Here is a 15,713-nt window from a genome sequence, read left to right as displayed (position 1 = left end):
AGCTACATGCTGTTAGCTAGCAACCTTTAGCCTACCCAACACTGTTCTTTCGAATGACAACTGAAATTATCTTCCCAAGTATTTTCTACTGGCATTGTAGTATTACCAGTTGGATGACAAAATACAGTAGCCTAGCCTAGTTGCTTAGGTACTTGTCGCAATCTCAGAGCAGAAACCGGGTAATCCAATTTTAATCGTGTTGATGCTTTGTTTCTTGACTTTATTTCTTGATCTATTCCCGTTTTAGGTAGTTATTCTGATGAATGAGGCGACCAAAACAGGGTTAATGCTTTTATTGCAAGCTCCAAAAAGAAGGCTACTTTACTGCCCGCCTGAGAAAAGTTGACCCAGAAGACGTCTACAATCAGCTGGAAACAGCCGGGCTTGTCTCCTCGCCGATTTGAACAGCCAACCGAGCAACAACTGTCTGGCATTTTACTACCTATGTCAGACCATTTTAAAGAGGATATATTAAATAATCTTGAATGAAAGATGGTCAGTTCTAGTATAAATTCCAGTGGTAGACAGCTGTGGAGTGTATTTCTTGCCCGCAAGCTGGTAATTCGGACGTGACGTGAAAACTATGAAAGCCAATTACCGTAAATATTGTAAGGTTCAGTCTTCAAATCTGACATGTAGACTGAACATTTAACATTTACATTTAACATTTACATATAACATTGAACATTTACGTTTATATTTAACATTTACATTTAACATTTACATTTATATTTAACATTTACATTTAGATGAAATATTTATATTATTCAACAACTTTGTCTTACTGCCAAACAGTATCCTTACATGAATATCTCTCTAAATGTTTGAAAAAGTGACATTTGAATATTGTTGTTCTTTTTTCCCCATATGATAATGCTAAATGTACCAAAACTGAGCAGGGTTTTAGAACGTGCAACATTTTACAAACGGCGCCCCATACAATACACATGAGCATTCAGTGGCATATGCATACACAGCACACAGGTTCGTGCAGGGATAAAGCAGAGACAGGATTCTATTACAAAAATAACATATTTCTTTATTGCATAAATTAGGTTACATGGGTTTTCTTTTATCTACGGGAAAAGTTCTCCGCTGGTCATCACACACACAATGACATGATAGACACCACAAAACATAGGCAGGAGAGGGGCTTACCAGAGGGGGGCAATCTGTCTAGGAGGGGGGTCCAAGGGACCACACGCGAACACACTGCACACCCGGGTGACCCTACACTGCAAAGATAGTCAGACACACATGCGGATACCCACCACCAGGTGCCAAGGCCTCCCTGCTGGGGGTACCCAACTCCTGCAACCAAAAGGACAACCAGAAAACAAACACAAAATAACACACACGTTCAACTAGTACACAAATCAAGCCTCTGGAGACCAACAGACGTCCCACCCCTTAGGACTGATTGGGCAGTAAAGGAATGTGAAGTAGCACAGTCAAGCACAGCAAAACAATACACCCCAAATGGGCACTACAAGCACCTTAAAATAAGAGCACTGCAAATAACAAATAGCCACAGTGTTAGGTGCCCAGTCACAGGGGTAAGTTCGCCACTGGTGGGGTTTTACAGAAGCAGAGAGGACAAGGAAACGAACAACAAAACATGCAGACAATGGAGACTTAAACATAAAAGGAAACCAAAATAATCCTCACCGACACTCCTCAACACCCGCACGCACACCCGCAGGTTACCATGAGCTGGCAGCACGCAAGCAGTGCAACAATAGTCAGTAATCAATGGACAAACATATAACAAAAAGGAACTTTAAGTAGAAACAAAACAGCAGCCGGTGACGGAAGGCAGCCTCAATTTCTTGCCGTCAGCCGACAATCTGCGGGAAGCATAAAATACCAGAGGCATATATTAAATGCATCTGTCTTTAGACCATGATAAAGCAAAGGTTAAAAGAGTGACCTACCGCAGCCAGGGATCAACCGGAACCTCACTTGAAGTGGAATGTACTGCCAAAACCACCAAGCAGCCTAATGAGGGCAAGTAACACGAATAAAAACACAGCCACCTAAAATAGCTACAGCCAGCCGAGCAGGCAGCTACGTACCAGTAAAGGGAAAAGCAGCCGCACAGCCTTGGTCTTGCAAGGAAAATGCCACGATAAATGAACCAACAGACACAAATAGATGATCCAAAATCAGTCCTGCCGCTTACCTGGCTATCACCAGCGCAGTGCTTTTAAAGAAGTTCCGAGACTGATAATTGATACATCAGTGTCGCATTGAGTGACGTCAGTCTGGTGTAGCACAAGACAGCTCAGGCTTAAAGGTACAGGCACCTTCATTCCAACCCACTACATATGCAAAAACGTTTTACTAACAGAGCTCAGTACACGGGTAGGCAGTCCAACAGGCAGGCAGACAGATTCAACAAGGAGAGAGCGGCGACAGGATTCGGTGTGGGTCAGATCGAACAAGTACAAGTACACAGTGATGGTAATTAGTTTTATACTATAATTGAAGATTCAGTCTTAGGTTTGATCAGTCAGGATTCAGGTTTATTCTTGAAGAATGGCGGCCGACCACTGTGAGACAGAGACTGAGGATCCATCCTCCCTCACAGAACTTCACCTCAGTATATCTGACTTATTCCTTGAGGAACAGTCTGTTAAATACACTGATATCTAAGGGGTGTTACCGTCTATTCAAATGGGCCATGCATGCAGGATTCTTTGTCTCGACCTGGGGGGGAAGGTGAGAGTCTAATATTACACCTCACTCCCCAGGTCAGCCCAAAGTATATTCACCAAGGAAAGTTTACATGCTAGTTAAATCCAAATAAAAGTAACAATTATAACTAGGTATAATATCATTGAATTATTGACTATGGCATATTCTTATGACCTATGCCGGTCCCTTCATTCCCCCTTTTTAAGACTGTATGTCTTAAACATCAGATCATTTAACTATTTTCTTTTTCTTGAGTGAGTGGCTTTGTTCAGTCTTTGTCTCATAAATGTGGCATTCTCTCACGAGGCAAGGCGAAACCCATGTTAGAGTGCCCCACGCTTTTTTTTTTTCCAATTGTGTGGACCTCTGATTTAGGGACAAATTCCTTCCCGATGTTATGTCAACATAACCATCCTATCGTAGCCGTGAGAGCAGAGAAATATAACAGAAGTAATACATGTATGTACATGGTACCCATTCGGAAAATGCAGTTTACAAGCGGTGAGAACACAGAACAAACTTAATTACACATGTTAACTCTAAGGTAAACTAAGCTAAAATGAAATGTTAGGATTAAACAATAGTACAGAAGATAACGGATTATGGGAGATACATTATAGTGTCACAACATCTTAAAACATTTCCTTTCTGGTTACTGAGGGGTACATGACATGGAGCATTACTTTATTGTAATGTGGGTTGACGGTTGATACAGTTAAGTGTGTGTGTGTGTGTTCGTGTGTGTGTGTGTGAGTGTTGACACTTGTTGTTTGCCTCCTATGGTCTTCTCTGTGTCTTGTGTCTTGCCTTTGTTTTAAAGCAAGGGTTGACTTTCCTTGGGAGGGGGTAGGACGTGTGTGTGTGTTTGTGCGTGTTAGTGTGTGTGTGTGTCTGTGACGCTTGGCTTGTCTCAGTTGTTCCCCTCCATATGGGGTCATTCCACCTTCGGCAATTTCCTGATATGCTGTTTCGTCAAAGTTCTTGGGTGGGGGTGGGCAATTGTTTCAGGTGTTGCCGTGCTTCCTTGGAGTTGATCGTCTATGATGGTTGAAGGTGTGATGTTTTGTTCAAACAGTCCTGCGGGTTCCAGAGGTGTTGATCTGGGTTAATGGCTGAGGGTTCCGTGGAGTTTCCAATGGTCGTGCTCCTCCCCCTTTCGACATCTTGGCGAGATGCTGCTTCCTATTGTCATCGTGACGAGGCGCTGAATGGGGCTGATGTCCTTCATCTGCTATTCTCCAAATTCCTAAAAACTGACTGTAACAAGATCTCAGACAAAGATAATACTGGATAACATCTCCATGAGGCAGGAAGCCTGTTAGCATACTCAACACATCAGACAATAGACCTTTGGTATTTGGGTATGAAAGACTGCAGAAAGCTAGGTCTGCGCCCAGATTAGCCATTTGGATGCTAATGAGTGTGAAAGCAGGTGTGAACATGTGTCCAAGAAGAAACAGTGTAAGCAAATATCAGTAAAAAACCACAGACGCATACTAACCAACTAAAGAAAAGGAGAGTGGGATTTGAAAGAAATTCAAACCATTCACCTGAAGATAAAGACAGTGGTCAAATGTAGGTTAAACAGTCCTGTAAGTTCATTCATTCATTCATTCATACGACGACTGGCCAGCCTACAGGCATTGTTACGGCCAGCCTCGCTGACTGCAACATTGAAGACAAAAGAGTCAAAGGGGCTCGTGTCTAGGGGGGGTTTATTTATTTAACAAAAAGACTAGTGCCACAGGTTCACAACAGTAGGCATCCGTTCTTGGCGTTAGGAGCAGGACGTGAGATCACTCGGTATTAGCCAGCCCTTCATCCACGGCAGGACACGCTTTATAAAGGGACGACTCCGCCCCCGAACCCAGGTTGCACCTGAAACGTATTAAATCAAAAGAAAAGAGCAGGCACAAAGTAAACAGAACTACGCCACCCGGAGGTTAAAGAGGACTGTAACAGGCATACACACACACATTCATTCGCTTGTTCAGGAGACAGATGGGTCCATTCCTAAGAGAAAGGAATCAATCTGATTACAGAGTTACAGTTAGTTAGTTAGTTACAAAATTATCTCATAAAATCCTTTTTTATATCCAGATTCCAATGGCACTTAAATGCCAAACCATTTAAGGCATTCCTTAATTCATTCATTGCTCCTGATCATTTGATGAAGTCAGAAATTCAGCAGCTAAAACCTGTTTTGAGAAAACACATTCTGCAGTTATCATCTTATTAAGGTAATTTCTCTCTGAAGCTCAACTCCTCCCCCTTTTGATCTAACAGCAGTCGTCTGCTGCTGTAAAATCAGGTACGGTTTCCGAAAAAAAAAAGAAAAAAAAATCGTATTTTTCATGTACCTTAAACCCATACACTAAGGATGAAGACTTTGTTCCGTTAAAAATATGCTTACAATTATTCGTAATTCGTGAATTAAGTGGTATGTGTGAAAGCTGTCTGTAACTATTGTGTGAACAGACACAATCTAACATGTTAGCAGTCTAACATCTGACTTTATCAAAAGCATTGTGAAATCTGGACTTAAAGGAATCTTATGTCATGAATCATGACTGGTCAAATCCAAGAACTGAATCCCCACAATCTAATGTAAATAATTTACAAATTGACCTAGAACAATTTCTAAATTCAAATATTAATAATGCTGTAGATCCCTTTCCAAACACCCATTTATGACCACAAAACTTCTATCATCTTGGGAAATCTATCTGAGCGGTAAGTAAAACACGTAGAGTATGTCAACAAGCACAGCTCAGACTGCCTCGGACCAATACCCGAAAAACTAGGAGTGTTTTGTCAACTTCTAAGACAATCACAGTGTGTGTCAACTTCTAAGACAATCACAATAAAAATAAAAGTAAAATAAAATAAGATTTCTGTTATTACACAGGACTCTACTTCCTATATTTCCCAAGATTTAGGTAAGTTTACTTACCAAAGCGTTGTGTCAACCCGGGGTGAAGAGACATCTTACAGCAAACTCGAATCAGCAATACAAGAACGTATCTTTCGGTGAGGACCTCCAATTGATGGTATATAATTTATACCCTATATTGAAGATTCAGTCTTAGATTTTGCAGTCAAGATCCAGGTTTTAATCTTATACAATGGTGGCCAACCAAGGGAGACAAAGTCTGAACGTCCACTCATAGCTTCACCTCAGGCTCATCTGATCTATTCCTTGTAGGATTTGCTCTTAAAAGCTGAGTTTAGGGGTGTTACCGTCTATTCAAATGGGCCATGGGTGCCGGGCTCTTTGTCTCGACCTGGGGGGGGGGGGGGGGGAGGTGAGTCTAATATCACACCTCACTCCACAGGTCAGCCCAAGAGTATATTCACCCAGAAACTGTTTGCATGCTAGTTAAATCCAAATAAAAGTAACAATTATAACTAGGTATAATATCATTGGATTATTGACTATGGCATATTCTTATGACCTATGCCGGTCCCTTCAACAGGCAATCAGTTAAAAGATCCAGCCGATACATCCAAAAGGGAAAGGCAAAAGCAGGGTTTGTTAGACAGGAAGAGGTCGGCAACAATAGAAAATCAATACACAAGGAGAAACCGTTTGGACGATAGAAACACAGAGGAAACTAAAGGCCGAAAAATACTTCTACGACTCTGTTACTGCGTGGTAATGCAGTTGCCTCGACGGACTCGTTTACATTTATGGTTCTCCGACGGTTGTGGGTGTTGTAAAGCAACTTTGGCTAAATCACCATAGCAACACATCAATAAACTTGAACCTGCTCCAGCGCAGGCTAATTTAAGTGAAGCTGGATAAGCTTGCCCCTCCCTGGAAAAAAAATGGCAGCTACCTTCCTGAGAGATCCCATTGACCAAGGAGTGGTATTAGTTAGATTAGCGCTTCATAAGGAGAGAGTTCTTCGCGATCGCCAAGATGCGTTATTCCATAATGATGAGTTCTTGTATGAGCGCTTCCGATTCAGCCGACAAGGAATACATTATTTACAAGACCTTCTCGAGCCATTTATTGCAAACACCACACGCCGCTGCGGAGCATTGACTGTGTCACAGACTGTCTGCATAGCCTTGCACTTTTTTGCGAGTGGTACATTTTTGTAGTGTCGGCGATGTGGAGAACAAACCACTCATAATTATATGACAGTGTTATTAGTACACCATAGCATATCATTATTGTAGAAAATGATTAACGTGGACTCATGATAAGAATAGAGATAAATACACACAATTTCTTTTCACTGCTTCAATGTATTGAATTTCTTATTAATACATTTACATTTAGTCATTTAGCAGACGCTTTTATCAAAAGCGACTTACAAGGAAATGTTAGGACACACATGGTAAAGAGGAGAGGGGAATCAAACTGGCAACCTTGCAATTACTAAACAACTCCTCTACCCCCTGTACCACTGTTGTACTTGCTATCATACATGCATACATAGTCATGGCCCCATACACAGCTTCTTGTCTTGCTCTCGCAGCAGTGGCGGTGTTGGATTTTGCCATGATTATGGTCTTGTTTTCTTCATAAGCGTTCATGATCATCTCGCCAGAGGAGAAAAAAAGAGGCTCTTTCTTTGAGTTTAGTAGCCATTGTACCGTTAGAAAATGATGGTTTTGGTGATCGACGCTTCCCCCTTTCGAAGTAGGACGGGCACGCGCAATTGCCCTGATAAGTGAAGTCTGGTTCGAATTAACGACAGTGTTTGAAGCCTTGGAAGAACCGAGATAGCCTGTCCTCAATCATCGCGTTAATGGCTGGCTAATGGGACATTTGATCGACTTAATTGAACCACTTACGAAGAATACCCCCCTGGTCTGAAGCACATGGACAACATAAATAAACACAGCACATGTGGGTTAAACAGTGGGCTAAAGGAGTCCTTGGCTGCCTCTAGTGGCCAGAAATGTCCCGACTCGTGAACGATCAAGGATTTTTTTTTCACTTTCTGTAACATCGTGAGATGGGTTACAGAAGTGTAAGGTGCTTGGGTTGTATGTTTGTCTCTCATGTGGGCTGTTAAAAGCTTTGTGTAAGTGTGGAATTGTGTGATTTCTTGTGTAGCACACTTATCCAAGACTACCACAACTGTGTCTTCACTTTTAATTTGAACGTTAACAGCATAACAACAACAATATTTTTTTTCAAAATAAGAATGTGAAAAACAAACAAAAAAACATCAGCATAACATCCGCCTATTTTGCGGTTGCCAGTAAAATACCAACAGCATAAACCTGAGCAAGTCTCTAGACAATACTGATTTCACTTGTCACACTAAATCACACAATACTGATTTTACTTGTCACACTAAATCTTCCTTGGCCCTTCCCTAATTGTTGATTGTCTTCACATACAGATTATTGACACTATCACATTGCAGCTGCAATACAAAGTCTTTGAGAAGCGTAAAGCAGCCATGTTGCATTGATTCCTGTTAGTCAGGCTGAAGCCTCCGCGTCCTTTGAGAAGTCTGCCTGTAGCTTCAGACTGGTGAGTTGTTGCTGTTCACGTGATTCTTCCTCTTGAGCTTTGTCTCGTGTACTGGTATCATTCCTAGGAAAAGCACAGGATATTTTCTTTCTTTCGGATATTCGGAAGTATATTCAGTTCTATTGTACGATTGTGGTTTGAAAATTAGGACAGTACCTGGAGGAGCCAGCCTTTATGGAGTCATACATTTTGTTTCTGTCTTCGTCTCTATTTCTCATATAGTAAAGCAATAACATGTTACAGAGGAAACTCCCCTAGAGAAAAAAAGTGATGTGCATCTGTTAATATCATTGTTAGGCATAATCACAGTATCCACACTAAGTACAGAGCGCATCATTAGGGCTAGACCGTGAGGGTAGTGAGTACTGTTATAGAGGGGGGTCGGGAAATGTGTTATCACTGAGGGGCATCCGGTTAGAATGGGAAAGAATGGAGACTTGGATATCCAGTTTGATTATTTGCACTTTGTATTGCTTTCACACAAGTAAATGGAATGAATTGTAGGTGGGTGTATGTTTGTATGTGTGTGTGATTGTGCGTGTGTGGTTATGAAAGTAAAGTACAAACAGAAATATACATAATCCACAACCCTGTAGTAACATTTAAATATTAATTATACAGGGAACTAACTAACTACGTTCAACAACGTCCAACATTCAATTATATGGAATTATTGCTCAAAGCAAACTGCCACTCCATCTATTTATGCCGTGAAGCAACAAACTAAAACTATACCGTGTGGAGTGGAGTCACATGACCCACGCAATTACCATATATGGTCATAAACCGAAACATGTTCTACTAGGCAACTTCACAAATAGTTACTATGGCCTTTTTAACAAGTACTGACCTCTACTGGTTATTCAGCCAAATTACATCTAGCATCCTGAAAATGTCAACAGTGACATCATGATTTCATACTTACAGCACCCAGTAGAGCAAGTCCTGATCCAATGTTAACTATGGTGTTGATGATACTGAACTTCCCTGCCTATGGAAACAAGTACACCAGTGTTATCAATTTGCATCAGTGTTCCCTGCTCCACAACAGAAAAAACAACAAGTATTTCTGTCATACCTTTCCATGAACCATTACGTTGAAACGAATTCCATACACCTTAAATAAAGTCCGGTAGTCATGTCCAGTAGCATTTTTGTAATAGCGGGCATATCTGGAGATGTAATCAGCGCTAATGTTAATATCTACAATATGCATGACACAAGGTGATGTCAGTTCTGCTGAATGGAGACAAACACTGCTAACAGTCTGAATGTCCTGGGTCAAGCAGAAGGCTCTACCTGAAATTGAAGGTAGTGATAGAGTTGACGGTGGTGTTCACGTCCAGACGGATGAAGCTGTATTTGGGATGGCACTGGGACGAGTCGATGTCCAGATTGCAGTTCCAGTTGATCAGGATCCCAATCGCCGCACCCTGACAGGACACACAACTGTCTTGGTTAGTGGCCCAGAAAAGAGAGGCTCTGTTGTTGTGTTCTGATATTACACAAAAGTGTGGCTGGTGGGTGTGGTGGAACTTTTTCATAGTGGCAAATTATATTTCACTTCAGTGACATGTTGTTAGTATCAGCTGTATGAGTATGTAGCTATATTTTGTGGCCTATGTTGTGTGAGTATGTAGCTATAATATGTACTATGTATTTGAGTGTTAGAACACATCCATATAGAAATATCTGCCTATATTAATGAGCACAATCATAATATGAATATAGATATAGATAGATATAAATGGTAAGTCACGTCCTGTTTCTTAGTTATGTTTTCCTTATTTTATCATTTACTCTTCAGTTCTGTGTTTTGTTTGTTTACTCATCTCTCCTCTCGTTTCAGATACCTCATGCCCTGCCCTTGTGTGTGCCCCGCCTTTGTTGATTGTCTGCCCACCTGATTTGATTTCCTAGTGTTGCCTGTCACAGTCCGGCCTGGTACACCCACTCCCTAATCAGTGATCTGGCATGTCAGCGCGGTTCTGTGTGCTCCGTGTGCTCCCTCTGGCCTGTCTCCTGGCTGACTGACAAGCAAGGCATCCAATCACTGGTGCCTGCTCCACCACACCTGACTCCACTCTCCTCGTCAGACACAGCTTTTAAACTGCACCAGGACTGACAGTAGTCACCAGATTATCCCGTCAGTTTCCGGATTCTCGCTGTTTTGCTGTTACTGAATTTTTGCTGTCTTCGACCCAAGTCCCTTTGTACTGCTGCCTGTATTCTCCTTGCCTACCTGTGTACCCATCTCTCTGCCTGTTTTTGGACTCTTGGATTTTTACCTGAAGCCTGCCTGTACCTCTGCTGTGCCTTACTCTGTCTGCCTGTGAATTGACCCTTGCCTGACTAGTGACCTTGGATTTTTGCCTGAACCTCTGCTGTGATTTTTTGGATATTTTTGACTCTTCTGTTGCCAACTGGGTGTCGTGCCTGACTGTTTTGTCCTCATATTCATATTAAAAGAACAACTAAATCGTCCATCTGTTCCCGAGTCTGCTTTTAAGTTTGCTACCTTTATCTGGCCTCGACGGCCCTGACACTGCCTGTTTAACGAAGCCTGCCTTTGCCTCTTCCTATTGGATAATCTGCCTGATTTTCAAACGCCTGCCTGTGTACTGAACCCCGACCTGACCCACACCGAACCCTGTCGTCGCCTTCTCCTTGTTGGATTTGTTTGCCTGCCTTTGGACTGTCTTTCCGTGTACTGAACTCTGCTAGTAAAAGATTTTGATTATTCCTTACCCCTGTCTCTGAGTCGTGCGATTTGAGTCCTGCTCACAACTACACCCATTACAATAAGGTCACCTAAATCTTCATCACAGCCTTATCATATTTAGCATCAGACGTTTCTGATGTTAGACCAGCACTGAATTACTGTGGTAGCAGATGTTTCCTGTTGCTTATTCACACTTTCGCATCTAAAGGGCCATCTCACTAAATCTCACATGGATCTCATTAAATATCACATGGATGATCTATTATATGAGCTTGGTAACACTGTGTTGATTTGTGTTAAACCTAGTAAAAACATATTTACACAATTTAAAAGAAATTAAGAAACTAAGTCGCTAAGTCAAGTCATCAAGTTATCAGGTCATAGACAATAATATTAGTCTACTTTACCTTCCACCTGTATTCAGGACTTTATCAGTGCATATATCACTAGTCAAACTGATACAAATAGTGTACTCACTGCTTGAGCCATGTCCTGAAACCTGTGTCCAGTTTTGTTAATAATATCCCCCAGACGGAAGATGGGACAGTAAGGATGAACCGATTCATCGTAGTTGCACTTCTGTAAATAACTCCTGTCCTGTGTCTCAGGGATGTTTGATCTGAAATCAATGAAGGATCAAAATTAGCGCCATAACTTCTCGTGTGCTCATTCGAGAGGGTAGCTTTGAGCCACGGCATCATGCCACTAACAAGATCACATGACTCCATTATTTCCCCAAAACTGACCAGACCTTTGACTTACTTTGAGAAGCTGAATCTTGGAAATCTGATGAAGTTCTTGATAAAGATGGTAAAGTTTTCAACTTTTCCTAGCACACTGACATAAAGAGATTTTTCCACAAACAGTTTTACTCTCAGGTATGTTTCTGACACAAGCCATGGCATTCACCTATTCATGGACATGAATTTACAACAGTAATCATTTCATGTAAACAGGATTGTTTGATAGAAGCTCTTGGTGAATTGGTCTACAGACCATGTATTTTTTATTTTTTTTTCTTAATTTACAAAGAAAAAAGGTTCAATGATGTATATTTCCACATGTCCTCAGTGAAAGTATGTGTTACTGTAGTAAAAAGTGTCTCACTGGGATTTCTGACTCTCTTCACCTGGACACCAGCCATGTATTTCACATGTCCCATTTCTGTCCTTATTCAAGCACTGACCAGTCTTTATTCCTAAAGAATATATAGCACATGTAAATAAAAAAATTACCCTTTCATCAAAGCAGACCATGATTCTGTTGAAAATAGTATGCTATTTCATGTTTGCTGTTATCACATAAACAATTAGCAGCTGGACATTGAGCAAAAGTACAACAAACGATACAACACCCCACCACATCCAGCCAAATAAACCTTCCTTAAAGGTATATCACTCATTTCTTGTTTATGTAAGAAGCAAAGCATCTATTTTTCCTGTTAGCACCCCATGGTGACTTGGCTTGTTTATTACAACTGAATAGCCGAATCACACTCTCATAATATGGTGCTTCCTTAATCATACCATGACCAGCTCTAACTGACTCTCCGCGTGGGCAGTCATCATGGTCACTACAGCGGCCATCCGGAATCCTATCGCTCTAAAAGGATAACAAACATGAAGCAATTTTAACCTGTGGGGCAGTATTCTAAACAAAATAGTGAAAGGATAAAAGCAGATAGAGTTGAGTCAGCCAGGGATTGACCGGTTAGCCATATGAGGTGTAAAGGTTGGTGTGTGACTGCTGTTGAAGAGCTTAAAGTGGCTCAGACGCTCAGCAGAGGAGACACACATGTAGATCTGCATTTAAATCTTACACCACTATGCCTCAGTTTGACATGTTACAGTCCTCCATATGGTATGAAATCACTGGGAAAGGTGGCCATCACCGGCACATAATGATGTTTGTTTAGTTACTACCTTAGTGGACATTAAATATGTTTTCATTTTTCAGAGAACGCCCCTTGCAAGGGCTATTAATGTGTTAAAGGTGCAGTGTGTAGGATTTATCAGGAATCAGGACAAGCGATGGCAGAAAATAATGATAAACGCATACGTGTGGCATTTCTCTGATGGGAATCGCTGATAAGGGACAAATGTTTTCAGAGTGATGTGGAAATTCCCTGTTTTCCGCTGGACAGGTCATTTAGCCTTCTTCTTCTTCGCCTTCTCACTCCATAGTGGAGCATAGGCCGTTGATAACACGTTTCCACCGGACTCGATTTTGCGGCAGCTTTTCCAAAGTCCTCCAGCTGTGTCCCTCCGACCTCAACTCCGCCTCATTTAGCCTACCAGGACGTAATTTAGCATACCAATCTAAATGCAATTTGTTGTTTGATCGCTTTAGCTAGAACATGGCATATTTACCAACTCCCTGTGTCAATGATAAAAAATATCTAATCGCTACCAGGGTAGTACATTTATATGTATGCCCCAAAACTGCAATTTATCTTAGTTATTTCGACCCAGAAGACCTGGTAGCTGAGCACACAGCAGCTGAAAATGATTGCCAATAAAAGTGTAACATTAAACAAAAGACCTTTGGAGCTCATGTCAGCCAACAACTAACATAGCCAAACTTCACAATTTATAGTCCATGGAATCTATGACCTATAGTTTTACAGACTAAGTACCAACATACAGTTTTGAAATATTTATCTAACCGCATCACTGTGCATATTATGGCTACTCGATGTGGTTGTAGGGGATGACATCATTTTGGAAACAGCTACTGGCAAACTGACAGACACCGTACACTACCCTCCACGCTTGGAAAAAAAGAGGGAGGGGAATTCAGTGGGTTGCAATCTGCAACCTCAACGCTAGATGCCACTAAATCCTACACATTGCACCATTAAAGTTATTGTTAAAGTTCAATTCAGTCTGTCTGATGACATTTCTGAGTAAGAATGTGAACAGACATGCTTGACATGTCTTTCCCGAAAATAATGCTCCAGATACTGTGACTAATTCACATGGAACAAAACTCTGTTCTTCATTACAACAACATGGTTATGACAGAACATGCCAAGTGTTTCACGCATTTTAGAATTTAATAATAATGTCATTACCAGAATTCAGGGAGATATACAGGGAATGTGAAAATGTGTGGCACCCCACCTGTCTGCTTGTAAACACTGTAGAGAGGCACTTACCTCTGCACAGATGCCTAATGTCTGATTGGGTATTTGTGTGACATTGGTTGTGATGAAAAAATTTGCATCACCCTGCAAAGAAAATGTTTTTTGTACTTACAGAAAATATCTGTCTACAACATTGTAATATATTTCAATATGATACCATCAGATATACAAATTAAATGATAAGATAGAGCAGGCAAGTTTGAATAACATTTCACACATACATAATAATACACAACTACATAATTGCCATATGTCTGGACTCACATTCGGTGGAATTACATAGTCCTCTGGTCCCCACAAACTGACTCCTGTGTCGCTGGAATTGATTAGTACAACTCCCTTCACTTTGGTGATTACAGAGCTCTGTATGGAGTCCTCTGTTGCTTGATAGCCCTTATTTATGACAAAAACCCACCTAGGCAAAAGATAAAAGTGGACAAATGTATAAATCAACAGCGAAAAAGATCACTTCATATCATCAAGAAAGATCACTTCATATTACCAAGAAAGTAAGTCAGTTATCCGTTATCAGTTAGTCGGTTCATCAGTTGGAACAAATCCAAAATGTATAAGTGAGAACAACCATTACCTTCTGTCTCCGATACAGTGCAACTCATACAATAAATACTGTTAAATTAATAGATATGTAGTGTTATTATTTGATCAAACTGATGTTAAACACAAACGTCGACTATCACCGCTGCAGGTAAGTCTACCGCGGGTATGTGCTTACCCGATTAGGTATCCGATGATACACAGCTGAATAACTCTGTATAATACTCCAACTTTATGTTTTTTCACAATTACATACTTTTCAGTTTTATAATCGAATGCAGTGGAAAGGATTTGCTCAAAAGTTGACTCAGCCATGCTCGGCGATGGGACTACGTTGACATTCGATAAACATTTGATTTTGAACTTTCGATGTGATCACGGCAAGCCTCTTTTATGGCGGTAGTGAACGTAGCTTGCGGTTGTGGTGTCATCAAAGGGTCAACAATCCCACCATGCAGCTGAAATCAACAAACGGAATATGTTTCGCTTTATCGGTAAAGCTATGCAGATAATGCAGATGCAAGCTATGCAGATTTCTTTCCATACCCTCAAGATTACATATACACGTTAGAGAGAGAGAGAGAGAGAGAAATGTAATACAAAGCCAAACAGATGCAAATACTCAAATACTGAGTCCTCTATGACCAGCTTTGCCCTTGACCTCGCCTTGTGGGATTCTGTCACACATAGTGACTTGCATGTGAATAAACGCACCCTTATACAGCATCTCAAGGTTTAGAGACTACTATACTATATACTATAGTATAGACATAAAGTCACAACTTCATCAAGTTCTTCCTGTAGGATCATAAAGAAAATACTCTTCTTCCCAACAGAAAGCAACACATTCCACAACAGTAATTATAATCTGTCCACAATTTGCATATAATTCTGATAATAACATCTTCTCTTCCTAGAGAGGTGGCTGACTAATATCTTTGGATTTTTGAAGAGTAGTAACTTTTTCAAGGAAACCTGAAATAAAAGTTTGAACAAAATGAATCGATGCAGGTATGTCACTGATACTGATGATGTGGCCATATTACTCGTCATTCTCTGTGGGTGCCTAACGTTACCAGGGTTTGTATCCCAGTTTC

General features: G+C 40.9%; 1 protein-coding gene and 1 long non-coding RNA gene across 2 annotated transcripts; both read right to left on the bottom strand.

The window, feature by feature from the left end:
- Nucleotides 1–1,013: 1,013 nt before the first annotated feature.
- On the bottom strand, nt 1,014–2,073 carry LOC116221931. The gene is made up of 2 exons (XR_004164357.2): nt 1,935–2,073; nt 1,014–1,847 (listed from the first exon to the last, which is right to left on the bottom strand). It is a non-coding gene; the product is annotated as an uncharacterized LOC116221931 (long non-coding RNA).
- A 5,778-nt stretch (nt 2,074–7,851) lies between these two features.
- Nucleotides 7,852–14,938, bottom strand: LOC105909279 (P2X purinoceptor 5-like). Its single transcript, XM_031574149.1, has 12 exons — nt 14,795–14,938; nt 14,326–14,476; nt 14,074–14,145; nt 12,443–12,518; nt 12,024–12,114; nt 11,679–11,753; nt 11,394–11,535; nt 9,494–9,627; nt 9,273–9,366; nt 9,120–9,185; nt 8,351–8,448; nt 7,852–8,257 (listed from the first exon to the last, which is right to left on the bottom strand). The coding sequence occupies exons 1-12, from the start codon at nt 14,929–14,931 to the stop codon at nt 8,143–8,145; spliced, it is 1,251 nt and encodes a 416-aa protein (XP_031430009.1). The 5' UTR covers nt 14,932–14,938; the 3' UTR covers nt 7,852–8,142.
- Nucleotides 14,939–15,713: the final 775 nt, after the last annotated feature.

This window comes from Clupea harengus, chromosome 9, assembly GCF_900700415.2.
Source record: "Clupea harengus chromosome 9, Ch_v2.0.2, whole genome shotgun sequence".
Classification (NCBI taxonomy): Eukaryota; Metazoa; Chordata; class Actinopteri; order Clupeiformes; family Clupeidae; genus Clupea; species Clupea harengus.
Note: the sequence above shows the minus strand (reverse complement) of the source record. Positions and strands in the feature narration are given on the sequence as shown.

Bases quoted from the DNA above. Each gene is read 5' to 3' on its own strand.
- LOC105909279 (XM_031574149.1), bottom strand. From the start codon at position 14,931: ATGGCTGAGTCAACTTTTGAGCAAATCCTTTCCACTGCATTCGATTAT. The intron at 12,519-14,073 runs GTAAGTGCCTCT...TTATCCTTTTAG, and splicing joins CATTAGGCATCTGTGCAGAG to AGCGATAGGATTCCGGATGG. The intron at 9,367-9,493 runs GTAGAGCCTTCT...TTACATCTCCAG, and splicing joins ATCACTACCTTCAATTTCAG to ATATGCCCGCTATTACAAAA.